This window comes from Oncorhynchus keta, unplaced genomic scaffold (genome assembly GCF_023373465.1).
Source record: "Oncorhynchus keta strain PuntledgeMale-10-30-2019 unplaced genomic scaffold, Oket_V2 Un_contig_823_pilon_pilon, whole genome shotgun sequence".
Taxonomy (NCBI): domain Eukaryota; kingdom Metazoa; phylum Chordata; class Actinopteri; order Salmoniformes; family Salmonidae; genus Oncorhynchus; species Oncorhynchus keta.
In genome coordinates, this window is record NW_026289938.1 from 65,485 (window position 1) to 92,500 (window position 27,016).

Below are 27,016 nucleotides of genomic sequence, written 5' to 3' on the forward strand. Positions count from 1 at the left end.
AGCCCGGATTTGAAACCGATTGAATATCTCTGGAAAGACCTAAAAATATATTTGCAGCAAAGCCCCCAATCCAACATGACAGACCTTGAGAGGTTCAGCAGAGAAGTACAGGAGAAACTCCCCAAATTAAATCAAATTTTATTTGTCCCATGCACTGAATTCAACAGGTGTAGACCTGACCGTGAAATGCTTATTACAAGCCCACATTGTGGAGTCACCGGTTAGTCGAGGTAATTCAGGTACAGTAATAGGTACATGTAGGTAAAGTGACTATGCACGGATAATAAACACAGTAGCAAGGGTATGGGTGGGATCAATGCAAATAGTCTAGGTAGCCATTTAATTAACTGTCAAGCAGTCTTATGGGGTAGAAGCTGTCCTTTCGAACCTCGACTTTGGGCTCGGTACCTCTTGCCGTGCGGTAGCAGAGAGAACAGTGTTTGACTAGGGTGGCTGAAGTCCTTGGCAATTTTAGGGCCTTCCTCTGACACAGCCTGGTATAGAGCTCCTGGATGGCAGGAAGCTTGGCGCCAGATGTACTGGGCTGTACGCATTACACTCTGTCGTGCCTTGCGGTCAGAGGCCGAGCGGTTGTCATACCAGGCAGTGATGCAACCAGTCAGGAATCTGGTTGGTGCAGCTGTAGAACTTTTTGCCAAATCTTTTCAGTCTCCTGAGGGGGAAAAGGTGTTGTTCTGCCCTCTTCAAGACTGTCTTGGTGTGTTTGACCATGATAGTTTGTTGGTGATGTGGACACCATGGAACTTGAAGCTCTTAATCGGCTCCACGACAGCCCTGTCGATGAGAATCGGGGGGGGGGACGTGCTCGGTCCTCCTTTTTCTGTAGTCCACAATCATCTCCTTTGTCTTGATCACATTGAGGGAGAGATGTGATACTTCCGTTTTTTATTTATTTCCTAAAAGTATTATTATTTATTTTAAATCTGTTTTTGCTTTGTCATTATGGGGTATTGTGTGAAGATATGAGGGGAAAAAACGATTTAATCCATTTTAGAACAAGGTTGACCGCAACACATATGGAAAAGTCAAGGGGTCTGAATACTTTCCAAAGGCATTGTAGATACATACATACACTACCGTTCAAAAGTTTGCGGTCACGTAGAAATGTCTTGTTTTTTGAAAGAAAACCACATTTTTATCCATTAAAATAGCATCAAATTGATCAGAAATACAGTGTAGACATTGTTAATGTTGTAAATTGTATTTTTATGGAATATCTACATAGGTGTACAGAGGCCCATTATCCCAGCAACCATCACTCCTGTGTTCCAATGTCACGTTGTGTTAGCTAATCAAAGTTTATAAAAGGTAAATGTATCATTAGAAAACCCTTTTGCAATTATGTTAGCACTGCTGATAACTGTTGTTCTTATTAAAAAAGAAATAAAACTGGCCTTGTTTAGACTAATTGAGTATCTGGAGCATCAGCATTTGTGGGTTCGATTACAGGCTCAAATGTCCAGAAACAAAATAACTCTTCTGAAACTCAGTCTATTATTGTTCTGAGAAACGATGCCTATTCCGTGCAGAAATTGCCAAGAAACTAAAGACTCCCATCCACAGAACAGCAAACTGTCTCTAACCAGAATAGAAAGAGGAGTTGGAGGCCCAAGTTTAGAACTGAGCAAGAGGACAAGTACATTCGAGTGTCTAGTTTTGAAACAGACACCTCAAGTCCTCAACAGGTAGAGTTGCAAAGAAAAAGCCATATCTCAGACTGGCCAATACCTCCAGAAACAAGTTAGATGGGCAAAGAACACAGACACTGGACAGAGGAACTCTGCCTAGAAGGCCAGCATCCCAGAGTCACCTCTTCACTGTTGACGTTGAGACTGGACAGAGGAACTCTGCCTAGATGGCCAGCATCCCAAGACACCTCTTCACTGTTTACGTTTAGACTGGACAGAGGAACTCTGCCTAGAAGGCCAGCATCCCAGATGTGCCTCTTCACTGTTACGCTGAGACTGGTGTTTGCGGGTACTTTTAATGAAGCTGCCAGTGACCCCAAACTTTTGAACAGTATTGTATAGACACCTCTCTCTCCAACTATCCCTCCCTGGTAACTTCCATCTATTTCTCTCACCCTCCATATTTCTCTCTGTATCCCTCTCACCCTCCATATTTCTCTCTTTATCCCTCTCACCCTCCAGTCTCCCCTCCCTCCATCCATGTTCTCTTTCCATCCATGCTCCCTCCACCCTTCTCTCTCAATCTCTCTCTGCCCATTCCCCTCCTATCTCTAACTGTTATCTCTGATCAGATTACCTCTTTCCAGGTTGATAACAGCCAGACTGTGGTTAAAGATCAGGTGTGTGTAGATAGCCAGTCCTTGAGGCTGTTATCTGGCCGAGGGCCCTGCTGTAGCCCTGTGTGTGCGTTTACTGTCATCTCTCACAACAGAGCAGAGCCAAGAACCATAACAATATTACAGACCTCCCAGTCTGAAACAGACCCTCTCATCTGTACATAACATATGCTGTTTGCAACGTGCACTCAATCATAATGTAGCCTGCTCTTCAGTGTGTGTGTGTGCATACCTCCAGCACCTATGGTGGCAGCTAACACTAAAAGCTCAGCTTGAAGGATTACTGAAGACACACTGTTTTGCTGCCGGTCAGTAATTCAATTACTGACTGGGTTGGTAATCTGCACTTGAAAGACATCCTGTAACTGTTTACTTTCTAAAGAATCCTGGTAGTTCCTGGATGTGCTGCCTGGTAAATGGTTATGCTGGGTTGGTAGTTCCTGGATGTGCTGCCTGGTAAATGGTTATGCTGGGTTGGTAGTTCCTGGATGTGCTGCCTGGTAAATGGTTATGCTGGGTTGGTAGTTCCTGGATGTGCTGCCTGGTAAATGGTTATGCTGGGTTGGTAGTTCCTGGATGTGCTGCCTGGTAAATGGTTATGCTGGGTTGGTAGTTCCTGGATGTGCTGCCTGGTAAATGGTTATGCTGGTTGACAGTTGGAATGGAACAGAGATAAAGTGCAAGGTCATTCCAGTGTCTGAGTTAAGTAGTAACTGTGCTATGGTGGTCTAGTAATGTATGTGGTTTTAAACTAAAACATTAGCAGCAACACTAATACCAGAGGTGGGACCAAGTCATTGTTTTACAAATCAAAAGTAAGTCACAACTCTTAGCACTCAAGTCCCAAGTCAAGACCGTCAAGTATCAAGTCAAGTCTCAAGTCCTAAACTTAAGTTTCGAGTCCTAAGCAAGTCATAATGTGCTCTTCACCAAATGTAATACCATTTCATATTTTTAACAAGAGTAATAGTATATTACATTTATGCACATCATGAATGCTTCTAAAAATATCCCCCCCAAAAGTGATCGACTATCGCTAATGGGGCGCAATCGGGCTTGTACACAATAGCCCAACCTTAACAAACACACACACACAGTGTGGTTACAGTAGGCTAACATGTCAATGGTTTTAGGAACGGTAGTAACATCCGGCAGGATTTAGGGTACCAACTGCCTAGCCAGTTGTAGCTCAATCTTATGCAATGATCACATTCCCGCACAGACTGACTGTGTGTAGGCTCATTGATTTAACATTACATTAGCCTACATGATACACTAGTAAAGTAATAAAATATATAGCTGTGGGCTATATTAGCCACGGCTTACCATTCTTTGTGCAGCTTCAAATATCGAACAAAGTTGGAAATGGTTGCGCATCCGTATGTAATATTCTTCTAAAATGTTTTGCAAGTTGCAATCTGTTTTTTGTTGACACAGCGTAGTCTTTATATCCGAAAACAATAATTTTGGGTATCATCTTTCCAAGGGCTCCATCTGAATTCACCCGCCGACGTCCTTCTGTACTGCCATGCACAACTTCTTCTCAGCTTTTTCACAACTTCTTCTCAGCTGGCACAATTTGATTGGCTGCTCCCCGTGGAGTGAAAGAGGGACGTTTTACTGTTAACAGGGAATTAATTCCTTCACATGGTAAAAAGGGGCTGGACAGAACCAAAGCAAAAAGACATTAAACGTTAAAGAGCCCCTTCTCCTACCTTCCCACAACTTACACAACTAGCACCACCTGGCGCACTAACCAACATACAGGGAGTGGTCCGGCCAGGTCTTACAGACTGAGTACATACTACAGGTACAGTGCCTTGCGAAAGTATTCGGCCCCCTTGAACTTTGCGACCTTTTGCCACATTTCAGGCTTCAAACATAAAGATATAAAACAATTTTTTGTGAAGAATCAACAACAAGTGGGACTCAATCATGAAGTGGAACGACATTTATTGATATTTCAAACTTTTAACAAATCAAATACTGAAATATTGGACGTGCAAAATTATTCAGCCCCCTTAAAACCTGTTAGGGAGGCTGCGAATTTTCACAGCTTTTTGTTAAAAATCGCGCAACATTTCAGTGCCCTGCTATTCATGCCAGGAATATAGTATATGCATATGATGAGTATGTGTGGATAGAAAACACTCAGACGTTTCTAAAACTGGTTAAATCACGGCTGTGACTATAACAGAACGTGCGTTTCATCGAAAGGTGCAGGAAAATCTGATCACTGAAAATGGGAAAATATATCCATGCGCCACTTCAACCAATTGTTATAAGTGACCCACATTAAATGGGGCCGAGGTTGCAATACCTACAGCTTCCACACGATGTCAACAGTCTTGTCATTTGTCTCGGATTTGTTTCTTGGTCAAACCGAAACAAGGGAGCCGATTTCTTCCGGTCTCCCGACAGGATGTTTTGGTTGAGAAATATCCGGACATGATTTCAAGACGTGGAGCTGAAGAATATACATCGCCCCGTGATCATTTTGATAGATTATTAACGTTTACTAATACCTAAAGTTGCATTACAAAAGTATTTCGAAGTGTTTTGTGAAAGTTAATCATCGACTTTTTTAATTTTTAAAAATGACGTTGCGTTATCAAAATCAGTTTTTTCCTTGATTACACAGTCTTCATAGATCGATATCTAGGCTATATATGGACCAATTTAATCGGAAAAAAAGACCCAAATAAATGTTTATGGGACATCTAGGAGTGCCAAGAAAGAAGCTCGTCAAAGGTAATGAATGTTTTATATTTTATTTCTGCGTTTTGGGTAGCGCCGGCTAACGCAAAATCTGTCGTGTTAGGTGACGTTGCAGTATTTTGGGGGTACATGCTATCAGATAATAGCTTCTCATGCTTTCGCCGAAAAGCATTTTACAAATCTGACTTGGTGGATAGATTCACAACGAGTGTAGCTTTAATTCACTACCTTGAATGTGTAGTTTAATGAAAGTTTGAGTTATCAAAAACTATAGGTGGCGCTCTGAAATTCCGCTGAGTGATGTTCCTGCATGGGAACTGTATTCTGCGTCATCCTTAAGAAGTTTTAAGTTAATACTTTGTAGCGCCACCTTTTTCTGCGATTACAGCTGTAAGTCTGACATTTTTTCCCATTCCTCCTTGCAAAACAGCTCGAGCTCAGTGAGGTTGGATGGAGAGCATTTGTGAACAGCAGTTTTCAGTTCTTTCCACAGATTCTCGATTGGATTCAGGTCTGGACTTTGACTTGGCCATTCTAACACCTGGATATGTTTATTTTTGAACCATTCCATTGTAGATTTTGCTTTATGTTTTGGATCATTGTCTTGTTGGAAGACAAATCTCCGTCCCAGTCTCAGGTCTCAGGTTCCCATCAATTTTAACCATCTTCCCTGTCCCTGCTGAAGGAAAGCAGGCCCAAACCATGATGCTGCCACCACCATGTTTGACAGTGGGGATGGTCTGTTCAGGGTGATGAGCTGTGTTGCTTTTACACCAAACATAACATTTTGCATTGTTGCCAAAAAGTTCAATTTTGGTTTCATCTGACCAGAGCACCTTCTTCCGCATGTTTGGTGTATCTCCCAGGTGGCTTGTGGCAAACTTTAAACAACACTTTTTATGGATATCTTTAAGAAATGGCTTTCTTGCCACTCTTCCATAAAGGCCAGATTTGTGCAATATATGACTGATTGTTGTCCTATGGACAGAGTCTCCCACCTCAGCTGTAGATCTCTGCAGTTCATCCAGAGTGATCATTGGCCTCTTGGCTGCATCTCTGATCAGTCTTCTCCTTGTATGAGCTGAAAGTTTAGAGGGACGGCCAGGTCTTGGTAGATTTGCAGTGGTCTGATACTCCTTCCATTTCAATATTATCGCTTGCACGGTGCTCCTTGGGATGTTTAAAGCTTGGGAAATCTTTTTGTATCCAAATCCTGCTTTAAACTTCTTCACGACACTATCTCGGACCTGCCTGGTGTGTTCCTTGTTCTTCATGATGCTCTCTGCGCTTTTAACGGACCTCTGAGACTATCACAGTGCAGGTGCATTTATACGGAAACTTGATTACACACAGGTGGATTGTATTTATCATCATTAGTTATTTAGGTCAACATTGGATCATTCAGAGATCCTCACTGAACTTCTGGAGAGTTTGCTGCATTGAAAGTAAAGGGGCTGAATAATTTTGCACGCCCAATTTTTCAGTTTTTGATTTGTTAAAAAAAGTTTGAAATATCCAATAAATGTCTTTCTACTTCATGATTGTGTCCCACTTCTTGTTGATTCTTCACAAAAAAAATAGTTTTATATCTTTATGTTTGAAGCCTGAAATGTGGCAAAAGGTCGCAAAGTTCAAGGCGGCCGAATACTTTCGCAAGGCACTGTATATATGCCCACAGGTCTCTTGTCTAAGCACTCCCAAGGTGCCTTCCCCTTCCCCCCTGGGAACAAAAACAGAATACTACTAACTTAACGTGAACAATTTCAATCATCAAATCACAGTGCTTGTGACAAAAACATACCTCAGCAGGACCGGTTACAAAATTGTTTACAAAAACTGTCTGAGCAACAACCATCACAGGACACACCAATCTGCTGTCTCTGAACAACAACCAACACAGCACATACCAATCTGCTGTCTCTGAGCAACAACCAACACAGGACACACCAATCTGCTGTCTCTGAGCAACAACCAACACAGGACACACCAATCTGCTGTCTCTGAGCAACAACCAACACAGGACACACCAATCTGCTGTCTCTGAGCAACAACCAACACAGGACACACCAATCTGCTGTCTCTGAGCAACAACCAACACAGGACACACCAATCAGCTGTCTCTGAGCAACAACCAACACAGGACACACCAATCAGCTCTCTCTGAGCAACAACCAACACAGGACACACCAATCAGCTCTCTCTGAGCAACAACCATCACAGGACACACCAATCAGCTGTCTCTGAGCAACAACCAACACAGGACACACCAATCAGCTGTCTCTGAGCAACAACCATCACAGGACACACCAATCAGCTCTCTCGGAGCAACAACCATCACAGGACACACCAATCAGCTCTCTCTGAGCAACAACCAACACAGGACACACCAATCAGCTGTCTCTGAACAACAACCATCACAGGACATACCAATCAGCTCTCTCTGAGCAACAACCAACACAGGACATACCAATCAGCTGTCTCTGGTATGTCCTGTGATGGTTGTTGTTCAGAGACAGCTGATTGGTATGTCCTGTGATGGTTGTTGTTCAGAGACAGCTGATTGGTATGTCCCTGTGATGGTGTTGCTCAGAGACAGCTGATTGGTATGTCCTGTGATGGTGTTGTTCAATCAGCTGTCTCTGAGCAACAACCATCACAGGACATACCAATCAGCTGTCTCTGAACAACAACCATCACAGGACATACCAATCAGCTGTCTCTGAACAACAACCAACACAGGACACACCAATCTGCTGTCTCTGAAAAACAACCAACACAGGACATACCAATCAGCTGTCTCTGAGCAACAACCATCACAGGACACACCAATCAGCTGTCTCTGAACAACAACCATCACAGGACATACCAATCAGCTGTCTCTGAACAACAACCAACACAGGACACACCAATCTGCTGTCTCTGAACAACAACCAACACAGGACATACCAATCAGCTGTCTCTGAGCAACAACCATCACAGGACATACCAATCAGCTCTTTCTGAGCAACAACCATCACAGGACATACCAATCAGCTCTTTCTGAGCAACAACCATCACAGGACATACCAATCAGCTCTTTCTGAGCAACAACCATCACAGGACACACCAATCAGCTGTCTCTGAGCAACAACCATCACAGGACATACCAATCAGCTCTTTCTGAGCAACAACCATCACAGGACATACCAATCAGCTCTTTCTGAGCAACAACCATCACAGGACACACCAATCAGCTGTCTCTGAGCAACAACCATCACAGGACATACCAATCAGCTCTTTCTGAGCAACAACCATCACAGGACACACCAATCAGCTCTCTCTGAGCAACAACCAACACAGGACACAATCAGCTCTCTCAGAGCAAAGGATCACTGGCTTATACACAGCTGGAGAAGGAGTCTGTAATTGCAGACAGCTGTATCCCCTGATGAGAGGGCGGGGTCAGCTCCAATTAGCAATGTGGCCGACCAATCAGCTGCTTGGGGGAATCCAGGAAAACATTTCCTGAAATACACACAAACCCACAACAAAGAAACTGGGGACCGTAGCATGTACCCATTGAATTCACTGCTCTACCAGTTGTTTAAGCTGACGTACCCATTGAATTCACTGCTCTACCAGTTGTTTAAGCTGACGTACCCATTGAATTCACTGCTCTACCAGTTGTTTAAGCTCGTACCCATTGAATTCACTGCTCTACCAGTTGTTTAAGCTGACGTACCCATTGAATTCACTGCTCTACCAGTTGTTTAAGCTGGCGTACCCATTGAATTCACTGCTCTACCAGTTGTTTGCGTACCCATTGAATTCACTGCTCTACCAGTTGTTTAAGCTGACGTACCCATTGAATTCACTGCTCTACCAGTTGTTTAAGCTGACGTACCCATTGAATTCACTGCTCTACCAGTTGTTTAAGCTGACGTACCCATTGAATTCACTGCTCTACCAGTTGCAGTTGTTTAATCGACGTACGTATCATCCTCACTGACTTTGTCAGAGCTTTTCTTTGAGGACTATGACCAGGGCCCAAACCCACAAAGAATAGGAGTGCTGATCTGGGATCAGGTCCTTATCTGTCCATTTCAATTTATGAATAACAATATAAATATGGCCTACTCTCAGAGGCCCAGACTGATTCAACTGTGGTACGGAAATCTTCAGCAGCATCAGGATGGCTCAAGCAAACAACCGACTCTTTTCAACAATATTCATCTCTGGTCACATTCAGAGAGAGGTTTCTGGCACTGATCCGGAGTGAACATCTAAGGACTATTGTGCGTACAGGGGTGTGTGTGTGTGTGTGTGTGTGCGCGTGTGTACGATCATGCATGCTTTTGTGTGTGTGTGTGTGTGTGTGTGTGTGTGTGTGTGTGTGTGTGTGTGTGTGTGTGGACTATTGTGCTGTCTGCTATTTGCAGGCTCAGCTTGACAGGACTCCCAGATGCTACACTAGAGCTAGCTACCTGAACAGGAAACAAGAGGCATGTATCTGATCTAGAATATGCGGCTGATCATGTTGAAGGAGAATAATGTCATTCCAATGTTAAATAAATCATATTCTCAAAGCCTCAACTCAAGTCCTAGTCAGGTCTAGCAACAGTTTGACAGCCTTCATGTTGAGTAGAAGACTGAGTCTACCTAGGTGTCACTACAGACCCTGTTTCGATTCCGGGCTGTATCACAACCGGCCGTGATTCGGGAGTCCCATAGGGTGGCGCACAATTGGCCCAGCGTCGTCCGGGTTAGGGTTTGGCTAGGGTAGGCCGTCAATGTAAATAAGATTTTTCTCTTAACGGACTTGCCTGGTTAAGTTTAATAAATGTAAAATTACAAAAAAAATACATCTTTCAGGGCCCGTAGTAGAGCACTACATTTGACCAGGGCCCGTAGTAGAGCACTACATTTGACCAGGGCCCGTAGTAGAGCACTACATTTGACCAGGGCCCGTAGTAGAGCACTACATTTGACCAGGGCCCGTAGTAGAGCACTACATTTGACCAGGACCCAGGGCCCGTAGTAGAGCACTACTTTTGACCAGGGCCCATAGTAGAGCACTACATTTGACCAGGGCCCGTAGTAGAGCACTACATTTGACCAGGGCCCATAGTAGAGCACTACATTTGACCAGGGCCCGTAGTAGAGCACTACATTTGACCAGGGCCCGTAGTAGAGCACTACATTTGACCAGGGCCCGTAGTAGAGCACTACATTTGACCAGGGCCCGTAGTAGAGCACTACATTTGACCAGGACCCAGGGCCCGTAGTAGAGCACTACTTTTGACCAGGGCCCATAGTAGAGCACTACATTTGACCAGGACCCAGGGCCCGTAGTAGAGCACTACTTTTGACCAGGGCCCATAGTAGAGCACTACATTTGACCAGAACCCAGGGCCCGTAGTAGAGCACTACTTTTGACCAGGGCCCATAGTAGAGCACTACATTTGACCAGGACCAGGGCCCGTAGTAGAGCACTACTTTTGACCAGGACCAGGGCCCGTAGTATAGCACTACATTTGACCAGGACTCAGAGCCCATAGTAGAGCACTACATTTGACCAGGACTCAGGGCCCGTAGTATAGCACTACATTTGACCAGGACTCAGAGCCCGTAGTATAGCACTACATTTGACCAGGACTCAGAGCCCATAGTAGAGCACTACATTTGACCAGGACTCAGGGCCCGTAGTATAGCACTACATTTGACCAGGACTCAGGGCCCGTAGTAGAGCACTACATTTGACCAGGACTCAGGGCCCGTAGTATAGCACTACATTTGACCAGGACTCAGGGCCCATAGTAGAGCACTACATTTGACCAGGACTCAGAGCCCATAGTAGAGCACTACATTTGACCAGGACTCAGAGCCCGTAGTATAGCACTACATTTGACCAGGACTCAGGGCCCGTAGTATAGCACTACATTTGACCAGGACTCAGGGCCCGTAGTATAGCACTACATTTGACCAGGACTTAGGGCCCGTAGTATAGCACTACATTTGACCAGGACTCAGGGCCCGTAGTAGAGCACTACATTTGACCAGGACTCAGGGCCCATAGTAGAGCACTACATTTGACCAGGACCCAGGGCCCGTAGTAGAGCACTACTTTTGACCAGGGCCCATAGTAGAGCACTACATTTGACCAGGACCCAGGGCCCGTAGTAGAGCACTACTTTTGACCAGGGTAGTAGAGCACTACATTTGACCAGGACTCAGAGCCCGTAGTATAGCACTACATTTGACCAGGACTCAGGGCCCGTAGAGCACTACATTTGACCAGGACTCAGGGCCCGTAGTATAGCACTACATTTGACCAGGACTTAGGGCCCGTAGTATAGCACTACATTTGACCAGGACTCAGGGCCCGTAGTAGAGCACTACATTTGACCAGGACTCAGGGCCCATAGTAGAGCACTACATTTGACCAGGACTCAGAGCCCGTAGTATAGCACTACATTTGACCAGGACTCAGGGCCCGTAGTATAGCACTACATTTGACCAGGACTCAGGGCCCGTAGTATAGCACTACATTTGACCAGGACTTAGGGCCCGTAGTATAGCACTACATTTGACCAGGACTCAGGGCCCGTAGTAGAGCACTACATTTGACCAGGACTCAGGGCCCATAGTAGAGCACTACATTTGACCAGGACTCAGGGCCCATAGTAGAGCACTACATTTGACCAGGACTCAGGGCCCATAGTAGAGCACTACATTTGACCAGGACTCAGAGCCCATAGTAGAGCACTACATTTGACCAGGACTCAGGGCCCGTAGTAGAGCACTACATTTGACCAGGACTCAGGGCCCGTAGTATAGCACTACATTTGACCAGGACGCATATGGCTCTGGTCAAGTATGGTGTCATTTAGGGTTTCCCCTGAGCCTAGGCCTGTATGTAGAACAGTGTGTCCTGCTCATACAGTAGAAGAGGCAGATTCAAACCCCAGCAGATGACTTCAAAAACACATCAAAGAAACAGTTCCCACAACAAACAGGAATGGCTGTGAGACAACATTCCACTGTTTTCAGTGCAGAGACAGACAGAGCACACCTTGCTTTTCCACACCTTCCTCATCATCAAAGGCTCGTACATTTCTCACACACAGAGTATGGCCGCACACACAAAACGCACCCACACACGCACACTTCATGGAGCTGCTATAAGTTGTGAATGGTGACATGATTGTGTGTGAATGATAAAGCAGAAATGGCGCCCTCAGGAGCCCGACCCTCTCTCTAAGCCATGAGGGAGAAGACTGTCTCTGCTCCTGCCTTCATGGTTTTAATTTGATTCTGATATCAAGCCCTCTTTCTCCCATGCTCCCCTGCTCCTTCAACACGCGTGAAATTACCAACGCCGTTATCTATAATTTATTTACTCATTTGCTTATTGTTTCTGTGTCCCTATCAACAGCGTGAAGGAGAGGGTGCAGGGCGTGTTCGTTAACTAGGACGCCGTGGTAACAGCCCACGCTTCTCTAGCTGGCTAACTGTGATATGGGAGCTTTGCTTTCTCTGCTTCCTCCCCACCTCTCAGACCCACCTCTCTACCGACCCAACTCTCAGATCCACCACCCCAACTCTCAGATCCACCTCTCAGACCAACCTCTCAGATCCACCTCTCTACCGACCCACCTTTCCACCTCCCCAGCACCCCACCTTTCAGACCCACCTGTCCACCCCAACTCTCCACCATCCCACCTCTCAGATCCACCCATCAGACCCACCTCTCTATTGACCCACCTTTCAGACCCAACTCTCTACCGACCCACCTTTCCACCTCTCAGACCTACCCACCTCTGACCCACCCCACCTCTCCACTGCAGGACTCAGTCCTAACTAATTTACCGGTTTGGGTATGGTGAAGGGGGTATGGATTTTTTTTCCCATCAGCCAATGACAGCGCAATGAGGCGATATGAGGTCTGTGTGCTAATGAGCGGACACTGCAGTGGGGGCTGAGCTGAGGAGACAGAGGAGAGGAAAGGGGACAAGATGAGAGGAGAGGAGAGCCACAATGACCAGCGGGCCAGACACATCGGGCCAATGTGGTTCCAATTACACAGACGAGGTTTGTGGGTTTAATTCCTGGATGGGCCACGTGTTCTGAATAGGTTGCATATGTTAACTGTACGATGCTATGGATAAACATGTCTGCTGGATGACTGTTCCACATTATGTTTTATAGGAGTGGGCAGAACCACAGAGGACCAGAGACGTCTGTTTACAAGGTTCTGCAGCTGAACACTTATGATGTCAAGACTAGGCCATTGTCTTTTCCCTATCTGGGCAAACCTTTTGACCACATCTAGATGCTGAGTCTACAGTGAGTGTCTACCGAGATTCTTTACCGGGAGTGTCTACCAAGAGTGTCTACAGTGACCCTACAGTGAGTCTACCGTGATCTGAGCTCCGCCTACCTGGCAGGCCCAGAGAGCAAATCGAGCGCAGCTATAGGCCTAAGGCTGGCCAATCAGACAGCTCAGATCATCGTGTCTGCACAGTTTCCTCGAGCCATAGACTGTAAAAAGAAACCTAGAATGCATTGCAAAGTTGATGCTGTGAAACTTCTAAACGTTTAAAACATTGACTAGAGAGAGATAACGAAGAGTAAAGAGCTGCTTTTTATGACTAAATTCACATTTATGTTATTATATAGCACTGTCAACACTTTGTTCAACATTTTATGAGCCATAAAATGAGAGTTCTCCTACTTTCACTTACAATGAATGAGTACACCAAAGTGTTCCGAAAAGCTTGTTGTTAGTTTTGTCTTTTTTAATATCGAGGAATATTTCACTTTCTCTGGTCATTGGAGGAACAACATGAATTGGTGCATGAGGCAGAAATAATCTAGTGTGATTTAAGTTCTCCATCAGCTGGAAGACTGTTCTCTTTTCTCAGCGCAGGGAAGGAGAGCAAAGGGATTTTGAGTCGGGTGAGAGGCAGCCTCACACTGTCCTCAACAGGAGTACAGTTGAGGACAGTGGTGTCTATCACAGGTGAAGGGTCTTTTAAACAAACAAAAAGAGTTCTACAAGCAGTTCTTACCACAACAAGAAAATAGCTTCAAGTGTTTTGTCCAAATACTGGTGGATTCAACAAATAAAATAATGGACCTGACCAGAGAGGTCCAGGACCTGAAGAACAGTTTGCTGTTCAGGGTCAGCTCGATGAGTTGAAACAGAAGAATGGCAAGATGACAGCAATCTGTAAGTAATTGAGAGAGGAAATCAGTTGTGTGTGTGAATCCATGATGACAAGGGAGGGACAATCAAGGCAGAATAGCATGGTTGTGGACGGAATTGCAGAATCTCCACATGAGACCTGGACAGAGTCTGAGGACAATGTGAGGGAAATTATCTCTGAGAAATTGAAGATGGACACACAGGAAGATTGAGGTGGGGTGCGCTCACAGGAATGGAAAACCCGCGACAGGCCCAGGCGACGGGCCCAGGCGACGGGCCCAGGCGACGGGCCCAGGCGACGGGCCCAGGCGACGGGCCCAGGCGACAGGCCCAGGCGACAGGCCCAGGCGACAGGCCCAGGCGACAGGCCCAGGCGACAGGCCCAGGCCGATAGTGGTCAAGTTCCTGAGGTTCAAGGACAAGGTAACTGTTCTGGAAAAGCCAAGAACGTGAGAGGAATGTACATCTTCAACAAGGTCTGTCCTGAAGCTGTGCACCAGAAGAGGAAAGAACTGATCCCAGCCATGAAAGCTGCCACAGCACGTGGGGACATTGCTTACAACCTCTGACAGGATCATTATCCACCCTCCTTCCCAGAAGCCTGGACGGGATGAGAGAGCCGAGACTATGGGTTCGTAGCTTCAACCCCACAGCACAGACATATAAACAGACACACCAGTTGATTAATGGACTGCTGAATGGATATATTTTTTTGTCTTGCTTTGTCTGCTCTTTTCCATATTATGTCTATCCCTGGTAAGCCACCCAGGAAAGGGATGAAAATAGACCATATGTAGCAATATAAATAAGGTTAATGAAATCAGTATCTTGCTAACATCAGGTAACATTCATATTAGCCATTTCTGAGACTCATTTAAATCATTCATTTGATGATACAGCAGTAGCAATCCAAGGATATAACATCTATAGAAGAGACAGAAATGCTTATAGGGGAAGTGTTGCTGTGTGTGTAACATATATATTCAGAGCCATATCCCTGTAATGCTTAGAGAAGATCTTATGTCAAGTGTTATTGAAGTGTTGTGGTTGCAGGTTCACTTGGCACTTCTAAAGCCTTTTTCCTTTGGGGTATTGCTATAGGCCACCAAGTGCTAACAGTCAGAATCTAAATAATATGTGTCAAATGCTTGATAGTGTATGTGATGTAAACAGAGAGGTTTACTTTCTTGGGGACCTGAATATTGACTGGTTTTCATCAAGCTGTCTGCTCAAGAGGTTCAGGTTATTAATCAACCTACCAGGGTGTTTACAAACACTACAGGAACAACATCATCCACATGTATCGATCACATTTTTACTAATACTGCATAACTTTGTTCTTTAAGCTGTATCCGTACCCATTGGATGCACTGAACACAATATAAGTGGCTTTTATCCTGAAAGCCAAAGTTCTAAAAGCTGGGCCTAAAATAGCATGAGAAATCAAACGCAAGATGTTTCTGTGACTTTTCTGTGGATGATGTTAAAAATATTTATTGGTCTGATGTGCTCAATAAGGAACATCCAGATGCTGCACTTTGATAAAGAAGCAATTTCATGAATTTACAATTATTGATGCACCTGTAAAGAAACTGTTAGAACTGTTAAGGCTCCATTGATTGAGGCGGAATTTAAGAACTGTATGGTTGAACGAGATGGGGCAAAAGGAGTGGATAATAACTCTGGCTGTACATCTGACTGGCTGACTTACTGCAAATTGAGAAATTATGTGACAGTCGCTCTGGATAAGAGCGTCTGCTAAATGACTTAAATGTAATGTAATGTAATGAACTCAACAAAAAAATAAGAAGAAACTATATTATGAAGCCAAGATCAATTATATAAAGACTGATGGAAAAACAAAAAAAACTTGGGAGTACTTTAAATTAAATATGGGCAGAAAGACATTCAACTTCATCTTTAATCAAATCCGATGGCTTATTCATCACAAAACCATTTGATGTTGCCAATTAAGTTAATGATTACTTCATTGGCAAAGTGGGAAAACTTAGGCAGGAAATGCCACCAACGAACAGTGAGCCATCGTATTCATGCATTAAAAAAAATAATAATAAAAGACAATCATTGCAAGTTTGCATTTTGTAAAGTTTTTGTGGGAGAGGTGAAACCTTGTTGTTATCGATCAATAATGACAAGCCTCCTGGCACTGACAACATTGATGGAAAGCTACTGAAGATGGTAGCTGACTCTATAGCCACTCCTATCTGTCATATCTTTAATCTGAGCCTAGAGGAAAGTATTTGTCCTCGGGGCTGGAGGGAAGCCAAAGTCATTCCGCTACACAAGAGTGGTAAAGCGGCCTTTACTGGTTCTAACAGCAGACCTATACGCTTGCTGCCAGCTCATAGCAAACTGTTTGAAAAAAATGGTGTTTGACCAAATACAATTATTTTTCTCTGTAAACAAATTAACAACAGACTTTCAGCACGCTTATAGAGAAGGGCACTCAACATGTACTACACTGACACAAATGACTGATGATTGGTTGAAAGAAATTGATCAAATGATTGTGGGAGCTGTACTGTTAGATTTCAGTGCAACCTTTGATACTATTGACCAGAAAATGTTGTTAAAAAATAGTGTTATGGCTTTTCAACCTCTGCCGTATCATGGATTCAGAGCCATCTATCTAATAGAACTCAAAGGGTTTTCTTTAATGGAAGCTTCTCTAATGTCAAACATGTAAAGTGTGGTGTACCGCAGGGCAGCTTTCTAGGCCCTCTGCTCTTTTTATTTTTACCAATGACCTGCCACTGGCATTAAACAAAGCATGTGTGTCCATGTATGCTGATGATTCAACCATATATACATCAGCAACCACAGCTAATGAAATCACTGAAACCCTTAAAGCGTCACAGTCTGTTTTGGAATGGGTAGCCATTAATAAACTGGTCCATTAATAAACTGGTCCATTAATAAACTGGTCCATTAATAAACTGGTCCATTAATAAACTGAGAAACAAGCTGATCTGACATCTCTAAAACTAAGAACATTGCATTTGGTACAAATCATTCCCTAAGTTCTAGACCTCAGCTCAATATGGTAATGAATGGTGTGTCTTTTGAACAAGTTGAAGAGACTAAATTACTTGGTGATACTTTTGATTGTAAACTGTCATGGTCAAAACATATAGATTCAATGGTTGTAAAGATGGGGAGAGGTCTGTCTGTAATAAAGGGATACTCTGATTTGACACCAAACTCCAAAAAGCAAGTCCTGCAGGCTCTAGTTTTGTCTAATCTTGATTATTGTCCAGTCGTGGTCCAGTGCTGCAACTCTTGGATAAGAGTTGAGAAGAGACTGACTGCATCACTTCTTTTTATTAAAAATAAAAAAAACATTAAGTTGTTGAAAATCCCAAATTGTTTGCATAGTCAACTTACACACAGCTCTGACACACAAACTTACCCCACCAGACATTTTCACAGTCCCCAAATCCATAACAAATTCCAGAGAGTGTACAGTATTATATAGAGCTATTACTGCATGGAACTCTGTTCCATCTCGTATTGCTCAAATAAACAGCAAACCTGGTTTCAAAAAACAGATAAAGCAACACGGCACAACGACTCTCCCCTATTTGACCTAGAACGTTTGTGTGTATGTATTGATATGTAGGCTACTTGTGCCTTTTGTAAAAACATTTTTTTTTTATGTAGTTCTGTCCTTGAGCTGTTGTCTACTAACGTTCTGTATTATGTCATGTTTTGTGTGGACCCCAGAAAGAGAAGCTGCTGCTTTTGCAACAGCTAATGGGGATCCTAATAAAATGCTAAATATTTCCTCCCTTCCCTCAGACTGACCATCAGATAGATGCAAGCCATCAGTCCAAAATAAAACACATTATCCTGCTCACTCAACTATGTGCCTCATAGTAATTCAACAAATGATCAATTACCAGTGTGATCATATAGCAATTTAAAAAATATATATAATTTCAAAACGGCCTGAGAACAACATTGCAAGGGGAATTCAAGCATAGCCAGTATGCAGGGATAATATATTGGGCCTATAGCCTACTGCACAAGCCTCATTGCTGCACAACTGGTTTTAATAGGTTCATGTTGCATAGGCGTAATACTTGTTTTTTTTTTTTAAATATATGTTTATTTGTTTTCATCTGAGCGGTAGATCTCGTCATGCATTTGACTCAGAAAGTGATCTTGACTCAAATGTTGGTGACCACTGGTGTAGCGCAATGGCAGTGAATCATTGAGACATCTAAAGGTATTCTGTCCTGCCACCCTGAGTACCCTGGTCTTATCTACAATGACAGTGAACCATTGAGACATCTAAAGGTATTCTGTCCTGCCACCCTGAGTACCCTGGTCTTATCTACAATGACAGTGAACCATTGAGACATCTAAAGGTATTCTGTCCCACCACCCTGAGTACCCTGGTCTTATCTACAATGACAGTGAACCATTGAGACATCTAAAGGTATTCTGTCCCACCACCCTGAGTACCCTGGTCTTATCTACAATGACAGTGAACCATTGAGACATCTAAAGGTATTCTGTCCCACCAGCCCTGTACCCTGGTCTTATCTACAGTTGGTTTACACGCTTGCAGCTAAAGCAGACCAAGCAAGAGATTTTTATACGAATGTCGCGTGTGTGTGTGTGTGTTTTTGCACTTGTGTTTTCAAGGGGGAATTCTGGACATATTCAGAGCAGAGGGAGATTTGAATTGAAAACAGCTCTGTACTTACATGCATGGGTGACTGAGAAGCTGTTGGACGACTCGAGGTTGTCTACGTTGTAGTTGAGATGGAAGGGTTTCTCCGTAGTGTTCTGGTTGGTGTTGTAGAGCTGAACAGCGAACCTAAACGCACTGTGCTCCTGCACAGTGGACCGCATGAACAGACCACCTAGAAGACATACAGATACATAACCAACTTTGTCTACCATTTCCCATCATCATTATTTACACACATTTTACATCCTACTCTCTCTGCCTCAGCTTTTTATTATAGAGGCCACAGGGAACCCCTGGATGTTAAGTACAGTCTTAGAAAAATGGATTCCAAAAGGGTTCTTCGGGTGTTCCCATAGGATAACTATTTTTGGTTCCAGGTAGAACCGTGTTGGGTTCCATGTAGAACCCTCTGTGGAAGGGGTTCTACATTTAACGCAAACAGGTTCTACCTGAAAGCAAAAAGGGTTCTTTAAAGTGTGGGGACTGTGGGGACTGCAGAGGAAGCATTTTAGGTTCTAGATAACACCTTTTATCTAAGAGGGTAGTCTATGGCCTGTCGGGCAAAACTTAAGGAAGGTACTTGAGGAAGAGACTTGACTTGAATGTAGCTTACATAAGCACTTTTTTGTAGCTGCAGGGATTCTCATCGTTCTGTTTATACAAGGATCTCAAGTGTTAAACCAAACACCACAGATCATGTAAACATGACCATGTCTCAAATAAATTTGGAGAAAGAGATCACACATAATCCATCTTTACTCCTCATCATTCCGTCTACAGAAATCTGTTATTTCGGGATTGTGCCCGCCAATTTTCGCCCTTATAAAGTTGCAACATTTTCTATTCAATGTGGTAGTTTGTTTCAAGCATTTTGGTGACATTGAATTTCTTAACATCTGTAACCAAAGTGACAGCGCAAGTTCACAATTTCTTACTGCAAGCAAAGCAAGTTAGCCCACTTAACACACAATAAAGGTCCTACTCCGAAGATAAAACAAGACGGTATTATCCATAAAATTATGGGGAAAAATATTTAATCATTCATAATTATTTTATGATCCACTTACCTATATTAATTTGATTGGGAAATCCCGCGAGTGATCTGCCCGAAAGCCACAATAAAAATAAGACGCATTTTTGTGCCATTTTATCAATTTCTCCAACCTGCGTACTCAACTCCTTAAAAGAGCCTGCCTAAGCAAATTCAGAAGCAAACCCGCGGACGCTGAAAATCCTCCAGATTTATGATGGTCGCTCACAGTGCACCAATTGCTTACAAGGCTGCGGAGCAATTTTCTGCAACTGCGAGGGAGAGAGAGAAAGATGGTGGTGGAGAAACAAGCCGATCTGATTAAGAAAACAAGCTTTTCCGATTGGGCCTTTGGCGATTTGGATCAAATGTTATCTGACGTTGAATCAAAAAGCTTCCCTCCTTCTGTGTGTACCGGACAACGTTACTGGGTTTAGCGAGCCCAGCTCGGTTCCACTAGTAAGACTGACTGCAAGACAAGTGCCACGCTCGTCCACATTACTCCGCGCGCAATCAATAGGAGAAAGCACTGCAATCACAGGCGGCCAATGCTTTTCAATTGGCTACAGTAGCTAACCGCTTACAGCTGGTGCAGCTGCCGCCTCAAGGATATGATGAGGGGAAGTTGGCGTTAGTGAGCACGGATAGGGTAAAGGAAAAACCAAAGAACACAAGTGGATTCATAATTAGAAGCTATTCAAAACCTCCCGGAATAAAGTATACATAACCTCTGGTATTCGTGAATGTGTTGTCATACCGCTATGAACAGAAGTGAATTAGTTGTATTGTTAAACATCTATATAGACTAACCTGTTTAAAAACATATGGACTATCTTTGATTTCCTAATTCTTTTTAAAAGCGTGGGCAAACTGTATCCTAACGTGAAGTACTATTCAAGCGTGTCTGTGTCTTCCTCGCTCTCCTTTCAGAACCCGGATAGAGAGCGCAGCATGAGGAGCTGTCCATAGTGCTGAAGTGAGTGGAACTCGGGAACGAGAGAAACAGACTAAAACACTGTTGGCATTTACGCCTTAAAGTCTAAATATTCATGTTAAGATCTCTATTTGTTACTGGTCGTTTTTAATTACAATTTGAACAATAATTATTATTTCCACAATTACTGTACCTTTCAATTATGACGCATGATTGCGTTTGCGAATCTCTTTTTCTGAACCCACTACAGCTATATATATTTATATGTATGGCTCTGTTGCCTACCACTCATTTTTCGGTTCTCTATGTGTAGCCTAGTTACTATTTTCTAGAAAGTTCTCAGTGAGTTTAGTCTCCTAACAGCCACTCTCTCTCTCTCACTACTCGTCTATCATCACTGTGCTCCAGCCAAACAGAGGAGCAGGTAGCGGATTACTGCGTCATTTATCAACTGCAGCAAAGCTCTTCGAAATTGTTTAGTTTTTAATTGCATTGCAAATGAGCAAGACTTCAGCCATTGGTACTGTAATAGACTGCTTTCCAAATGACCCAGGGTCGACTGTCCGCCCTGTCAAAATATACCTATTAGCACTAATAGACCCCGAGAGCAATGTCTCAGGATCGACAGTCCGCCCTGTCAAACTATACCTATTAGCACTAACAGACCCGAGAGCAATGAGTCAGGATCGACAGTCCTCCCTGTAGAACCATAGATACTAACACTAATAGACCTTGAGAGCAATGTCTCAGGATCGACAGTCCTCCTTATCAAACTATACATATTAGCACTAATAGACCCGAGATCGACAGTCCTCCTTATCAAACTATACATATTAGCACTAATAGACCCGAGATCGACAGTCCTCCTTATCAAACTATACATATTAACACTAATAGACCCGAGATCGACAGTCCTCCTTATCAAACTATACATATTAGCACTAATAGACCCGAGATCGACAGTCCTCCTTATCAAACTATACATATTAACACTAATAGACCCGAGATCGACAGTCCTCCTTATCAAACTATACATATTAGCACTAATAGACCCGAGATCGACAGTCCTCCTTATCAAACTATACATATTAGCACTAATAGACCCGAGATCGACAGTCCTCCCTGTCAAACTATACATATTAACACTAATAGACCCGAGATCGACAGTCCTCCCTGTCAAACTATACATATTAACACTAATAGACCCGAGATCGACAGTCCTCCTTATCAAACTATACATATTAGCACTAATAGACCCGAGATCGACAGTCCTGCCTGTCAAACTATACATATTAACATTAATAGACCCGAGATCGACAGTCCTCCTTATCAAACTATACATATTAGCACTAATAGACCCGAGATCGACAGTCCTCATAATCAAACTATACATATTAGCACTAGTAGACCCGAGATCAACAGTCCTCCCTGTCAAACTATACATATTAACACTAATAGACCCGAGATCGACAGTCCTCCTTATCAAACTATACATATTAGCACTAATAGACCCGAGATCGACAGTCATCCATGTCAAACTATACATATTAGCACTAATAAACCCGAGATCGACAGTCCTCCCTGTCAAACTATACATATTAACATTAATAGACCCGAGATCGACAGTCCTCCTTATCAAACTATACATATTAGCACTAATAGACCCGAGAGCAATGAGTCAGGATCGACAGTCTTCCCTGTAGAACCATAGATACTAACACTAATAGACCCTGAGAGCAATGTCTCAGGATCGACAGTCCTCCTTATCAAACTATACATATTAGCACTAATAGACCCGAGATCGACAGTCCTCCTTATCAAACTATACATATTAACACTAATAGACCCGAGATCGACAGTCCTCCTTATCAAACTATACATATTAGCACTAATAGACCCGAGATCGACAGTCCTCCTTATCCAACTATACATATTAACACTAATAGACCCGAGATCGACAGTCCTCCCTGTCAAACTATACATATTAACACTAATAGACCCGAGATCGACAGTCCTCCCTGTCAAACTATACATATTAACACTAATAGACCCGAGATCGACAGTCCTCCTTATCAAACTATACATATTAGCACTAATAGACCCGAGATCGACAGTCCTCCTTATCAAACTATACATATTAGCACTAATAGACCCGAGATCGACAGTCATCCATGTCAAACTATACATATTAGCACTAATAGACCCGAGATCGACAGTCCTCCTTATCAAACTATACATATTAACACTAATAGACCCGAGATCGACAGTCCTCCCTGTCAAACTATACATATTAACACTAATAGACCCGAGATCGACAGTCCTCCCTGTCAAACTATACATATTAACACTAATAGACCCGAGATCGACAGTCCTCCTGTCAAACTATACATATTAGCACTAATAGACCCGAGATCGACAGTCCTCCTTATCAAACTATACATATTAGCACTAATAGACCCGAGATCGACAGTCCTCCCTGTCAAACTATACATATTAGCACTAATAGACCCGAGATCGACAGTCCTCCTTATCAAACTATACATATTAACACTAATAGACCCGAGATCGACAGTCCTCCCTGTCAAACTATACATATTAACACTAATAGACCCGAGATCGACAGTCCTCCCTGTCAAACTATACATATTAACACTAATAGACCCGAGATCGACAGTCCTCCCTGTCAAACTATACATATTAGCACTAATAGACCCGAGATCGACAGTCATCCTTATCCAACTATATATATTAGCACTAATAGACCCGAGATCGACAGTTCTCCTTATCAAACTATACATATTAACACTAATAGACCCGAGATCGACAGTCCTCCTTATCAAACTATACATATTAGCACTAATAGACCCGAGATCGACAGTTCTCCTTATCAAACTATACATATTAACACTAATAGACCCGAGATTGACAGTCCGCCTTATCAAACTATACATATTAACACTAATAGACACAGAGAGAAAATTATGAGAGAAATAATATAACAGCTGGAGAATAAATTGCTGTAGCTTCTGATGTGAACAACCAGGCCTGTGGTTCAAACCCAGGGATTATACGCATCACATTACTGTGTGAGCCTGCTGAACTAAAGCCTTGGTATTAGTTAGGTGAGCTGATACAAGTGTTCACTATCTTGTCTCTCACTTGTTCTTGGCTACATCCCAAATGGAACTGTCTCAACTGCTACCCTACTGCCTATATAGGGCACTATTTTTGACCAGGACCCATAGAGATCTGGTCAAAAGTAGTGCACTATGTAGGGTATAGGGTGCCTTTTGGTACATGATACTTGTCTTCGTGAGATATTTTTCTATGTTTACATCATGGAGCTGTGGGGCCTGCCTGCTGATGACATCAATCTTGGAGAAAACCTGAGGATGACTTTGTAGTCAGCAAGACTTTGAACACTGGCTGGTTTAGCATTACAGGGTACAGTAGACCCTAGCGGGTTCAGAGTTATAGGGTACAGTAGACCTTAGCTGGTTCAGAGTTATAGTGTACAGTAGACCCTAGCTGGTTCCGAGTTACAGGGTACAGTAGACCCTAGCTGGTTCAGAGTTATAGTGTACAGTAGACCCTAGCTGGTTCAGAGTTATAGGGTACAGTAGACCCTAGCTGGTTCAGAGTTATAGTGTACAGTAGACCCTAGCTGGTTCAGAGTTATAGGGTACAGTAGACCCTAGCTGGTTCAGAGTTATAGGGTACATTAGTAGACTAAAGCCTAGTTAGGGGTTCAGAGTTATAGGGTACAGTAGACCCTAGCTGGTTCAGAGATCTTATAGTGTACAGTAGACCCTAGCTGGTTCAGAGTTATAGGGTACAGTAGACCCTAGCTGGTTCAGAGTTATAGTGTACAGTAGACCCTAGCTGGTTCAGAGTTATAGTGTACAGTAGACCCTAGCTGGTTCAGAGTTATAGGGTACAGTAGACCTAGCGGGTTCAGAGTTATAGGGTACAGTAGACCCTAGCTGGTTCAGAGTTATAGTGTACAGTAGACCCTAGCTGGTTCAGAGTTATAGGGTACAGTAGACCCTAGCTGGTTCAGAGTTATAGTGTACAGTAGACCCTAGCTGGTTCAGAGTTATAGGGTACAGTAGACCCTAGCTGGTTCAGAGTTATAGGGTACAGTAGACCCTAGCTGGTTCAGAGTTATAGGGTACAGTAGACCCTAGCTGGTTCAGAGTTACAGGGTACAGTAGACCCTAGCTGGTTCAGAGTTACAGGGTACAGTAGACCCTAGCTGGTTCAGAGTTACAGGGTACAGTATACCCTAGCTGGTTCAGAGTTATAGGGTACAGTAGACCCTAGCTGGTTCAGAGTTATAGTGTACAGTAGACCCTAGCTGGTTCAGAGTTACACGGTACAGTAGACCCTAGCTGGTTCAGAGTTACAGGGTACAGTAGACCCTAGCTGGTTCAGAGTTACAGGGTACATGGTAGTAACCAGCTGTTGTTCCAAATACTTTTTTAAATCTCTAATATATACAGTACTATTTCTGATAATATATACAGTACTATTTCTGATAACATATGCAGTACTAATTCTGATCTCTATTTAGAGTGTCAATTAATATAAAACACCCCTATGTTGAATCTGTCCAATCATATGGTGGTGCAGTGTGGTGTGGCTCCAATCAATCATTCTGACAATCAAATCATGATATGGGCCTGTTGTGGCCTGGTCCCTCTGGATTTGGGTGATTCCTTTTCAGAAGTGCACATCAATACTCACAACTTACTTCCCAGTGTCAGTAGGACACACACACACACACACACAGTGTCTGTAGGCCCCCTGGGAGCGTCCCTGCCACCACAGCATTGGTCCTTTGTCCCCCCTGCAATCACTTGGACCTGGCTAAAGGCCTTAGGTTCAAACACAATTTGTTTTCCTTCACTTTTGCTGCACTTAATTGAGCTTGTCTAGCACAATGGAACCAATGAAATAGAGGCCAAATCTGTAAACCCCATTCACCTTGCACTCCAAGCAGACTTAATGAAAGACGTTTTTGAAAGTTCATTAGTATTTTGAAGCTGTACCCTCTTGGTTCTGGCTAAGAGGCCCAAACTAAGTATCTCTTTTTCATTAAATCTGTGGGAGATTCTCAATTGGTTCAAAAGTCTATCCTCTATGACTATGTAAACCATTAAGTGGTTGATTTGGTCGAGAAGAGTGTCATTTAGTTAGTAGGCGGAGAAAGGAGTCTGCTTCACACCTCCATCGACTACTTCGGCAGAGGATGAAGTGTGTTACGTTCCGCCACACCCCCTTTGAATCAGCTGTTGTTTTCTCAAAGAAGGAACACATACACACATTCAAAACCTCAAGACTCCTCCTCCATTTGCTCACCACCAGGAAAATGAATGTTTACAGGGTGGAATGAAAAAATATATGTATAAAGTTGTCACATCTACTCGACGTCTCCGGTCGACTAAACACCTGTCCTGGCAACTCATCATTACGCACACCTGGCAACCATCATTACGCACACCTGGCAACTTTCAATATGCACACCTGGCTACTTTCAATACGCACACCTGGCAACCCTCATTACGCACACCTGGCAACCGTCATTATGCACATCTGGCAACCCTCATTATGCAAACCTGGCAACCCTGAAAAACCCACACCTGGCAACCCTCAATATGCACACCTGGCAACCCTCAATACCCACACCTGGCAACCCTCAATACCCACACCTGGCAACACGCATTATACACACCTGGCAACCCTCATTACGCACACCTGGCAACACTCATTATGTTCAGGTAATATTGCTTATGTTTCCTTGTCTGACGTTTCTAGTTTTTGTGTCGTTCTGCATTCATTATTAATCTCACTAACTGCATCTGCTTCGTAAACTCCCTACGTCAACATTACAAAGTGATAAAAGAAAAATGTATCTAGTTTTTTTATAAATACTGTATTTTATAGATACTATATTGTATAGATTACTTTATATATACACTATATTTTATAGATAATGTATTTAATAGCTACTGTATCTATACAGTGTCTTACAAAACTAGCTACATGTGGGATTCTCTTTGGATGTAAAGTGTAAGTTACCAGGTATCAGCCTTTCAAAT

The 27,016-nt window shown here is 43.3% G+C and overlaps 1 protein-coding gene across 7 annotated transcripts; it reads right to left on the reverse strand.

Annotated features, from left to right (window-relative positions):
• Nucleotides 1-2,673: 2,673 nt before the first annotated feature.
• Nucleotides 2,674-20,638, reverse strand: LOC118363077 (glutamate receptor 3-like). Of its 7 annotated transcripts, none has more exons than XR_008125071.1 (3): nt 8,311-8,384; nt 3,653-3,913; nt 2,674-2,971 (listed from the first exon to the last, which is right to left on the reverse strand). XR_008125071.1 is itself a non-coding variant. In XM_052512404.1 (3 exons), exons 1-3 carry the CDS (start codon nt 20,095-20,097, stop codon nt 2,967-2,969), a joined length of 243 nt encoding a protein of 80 aa, XP_052368364.1. In that variant the 5' UTR covers nt 20,098-20,638; the 3' UTR covers nt 2,674-2,966. The 7 variants fall into 7 exon arrangements, 1 of the variants encoding a protein (XP_052368364.1); XR_008125073.1 differs by lacking the exon at nt 8,311-8,384 and adding an exon at nt 8,231-8,289; XR_008125076.1 differs by lacking the exon at nt 8,311-8,384 and adding an exon at nt 8,191-8,220.
• Between the last annotated feature and the right edge of the window lie 6,378 nt (nt 20,639-27,016).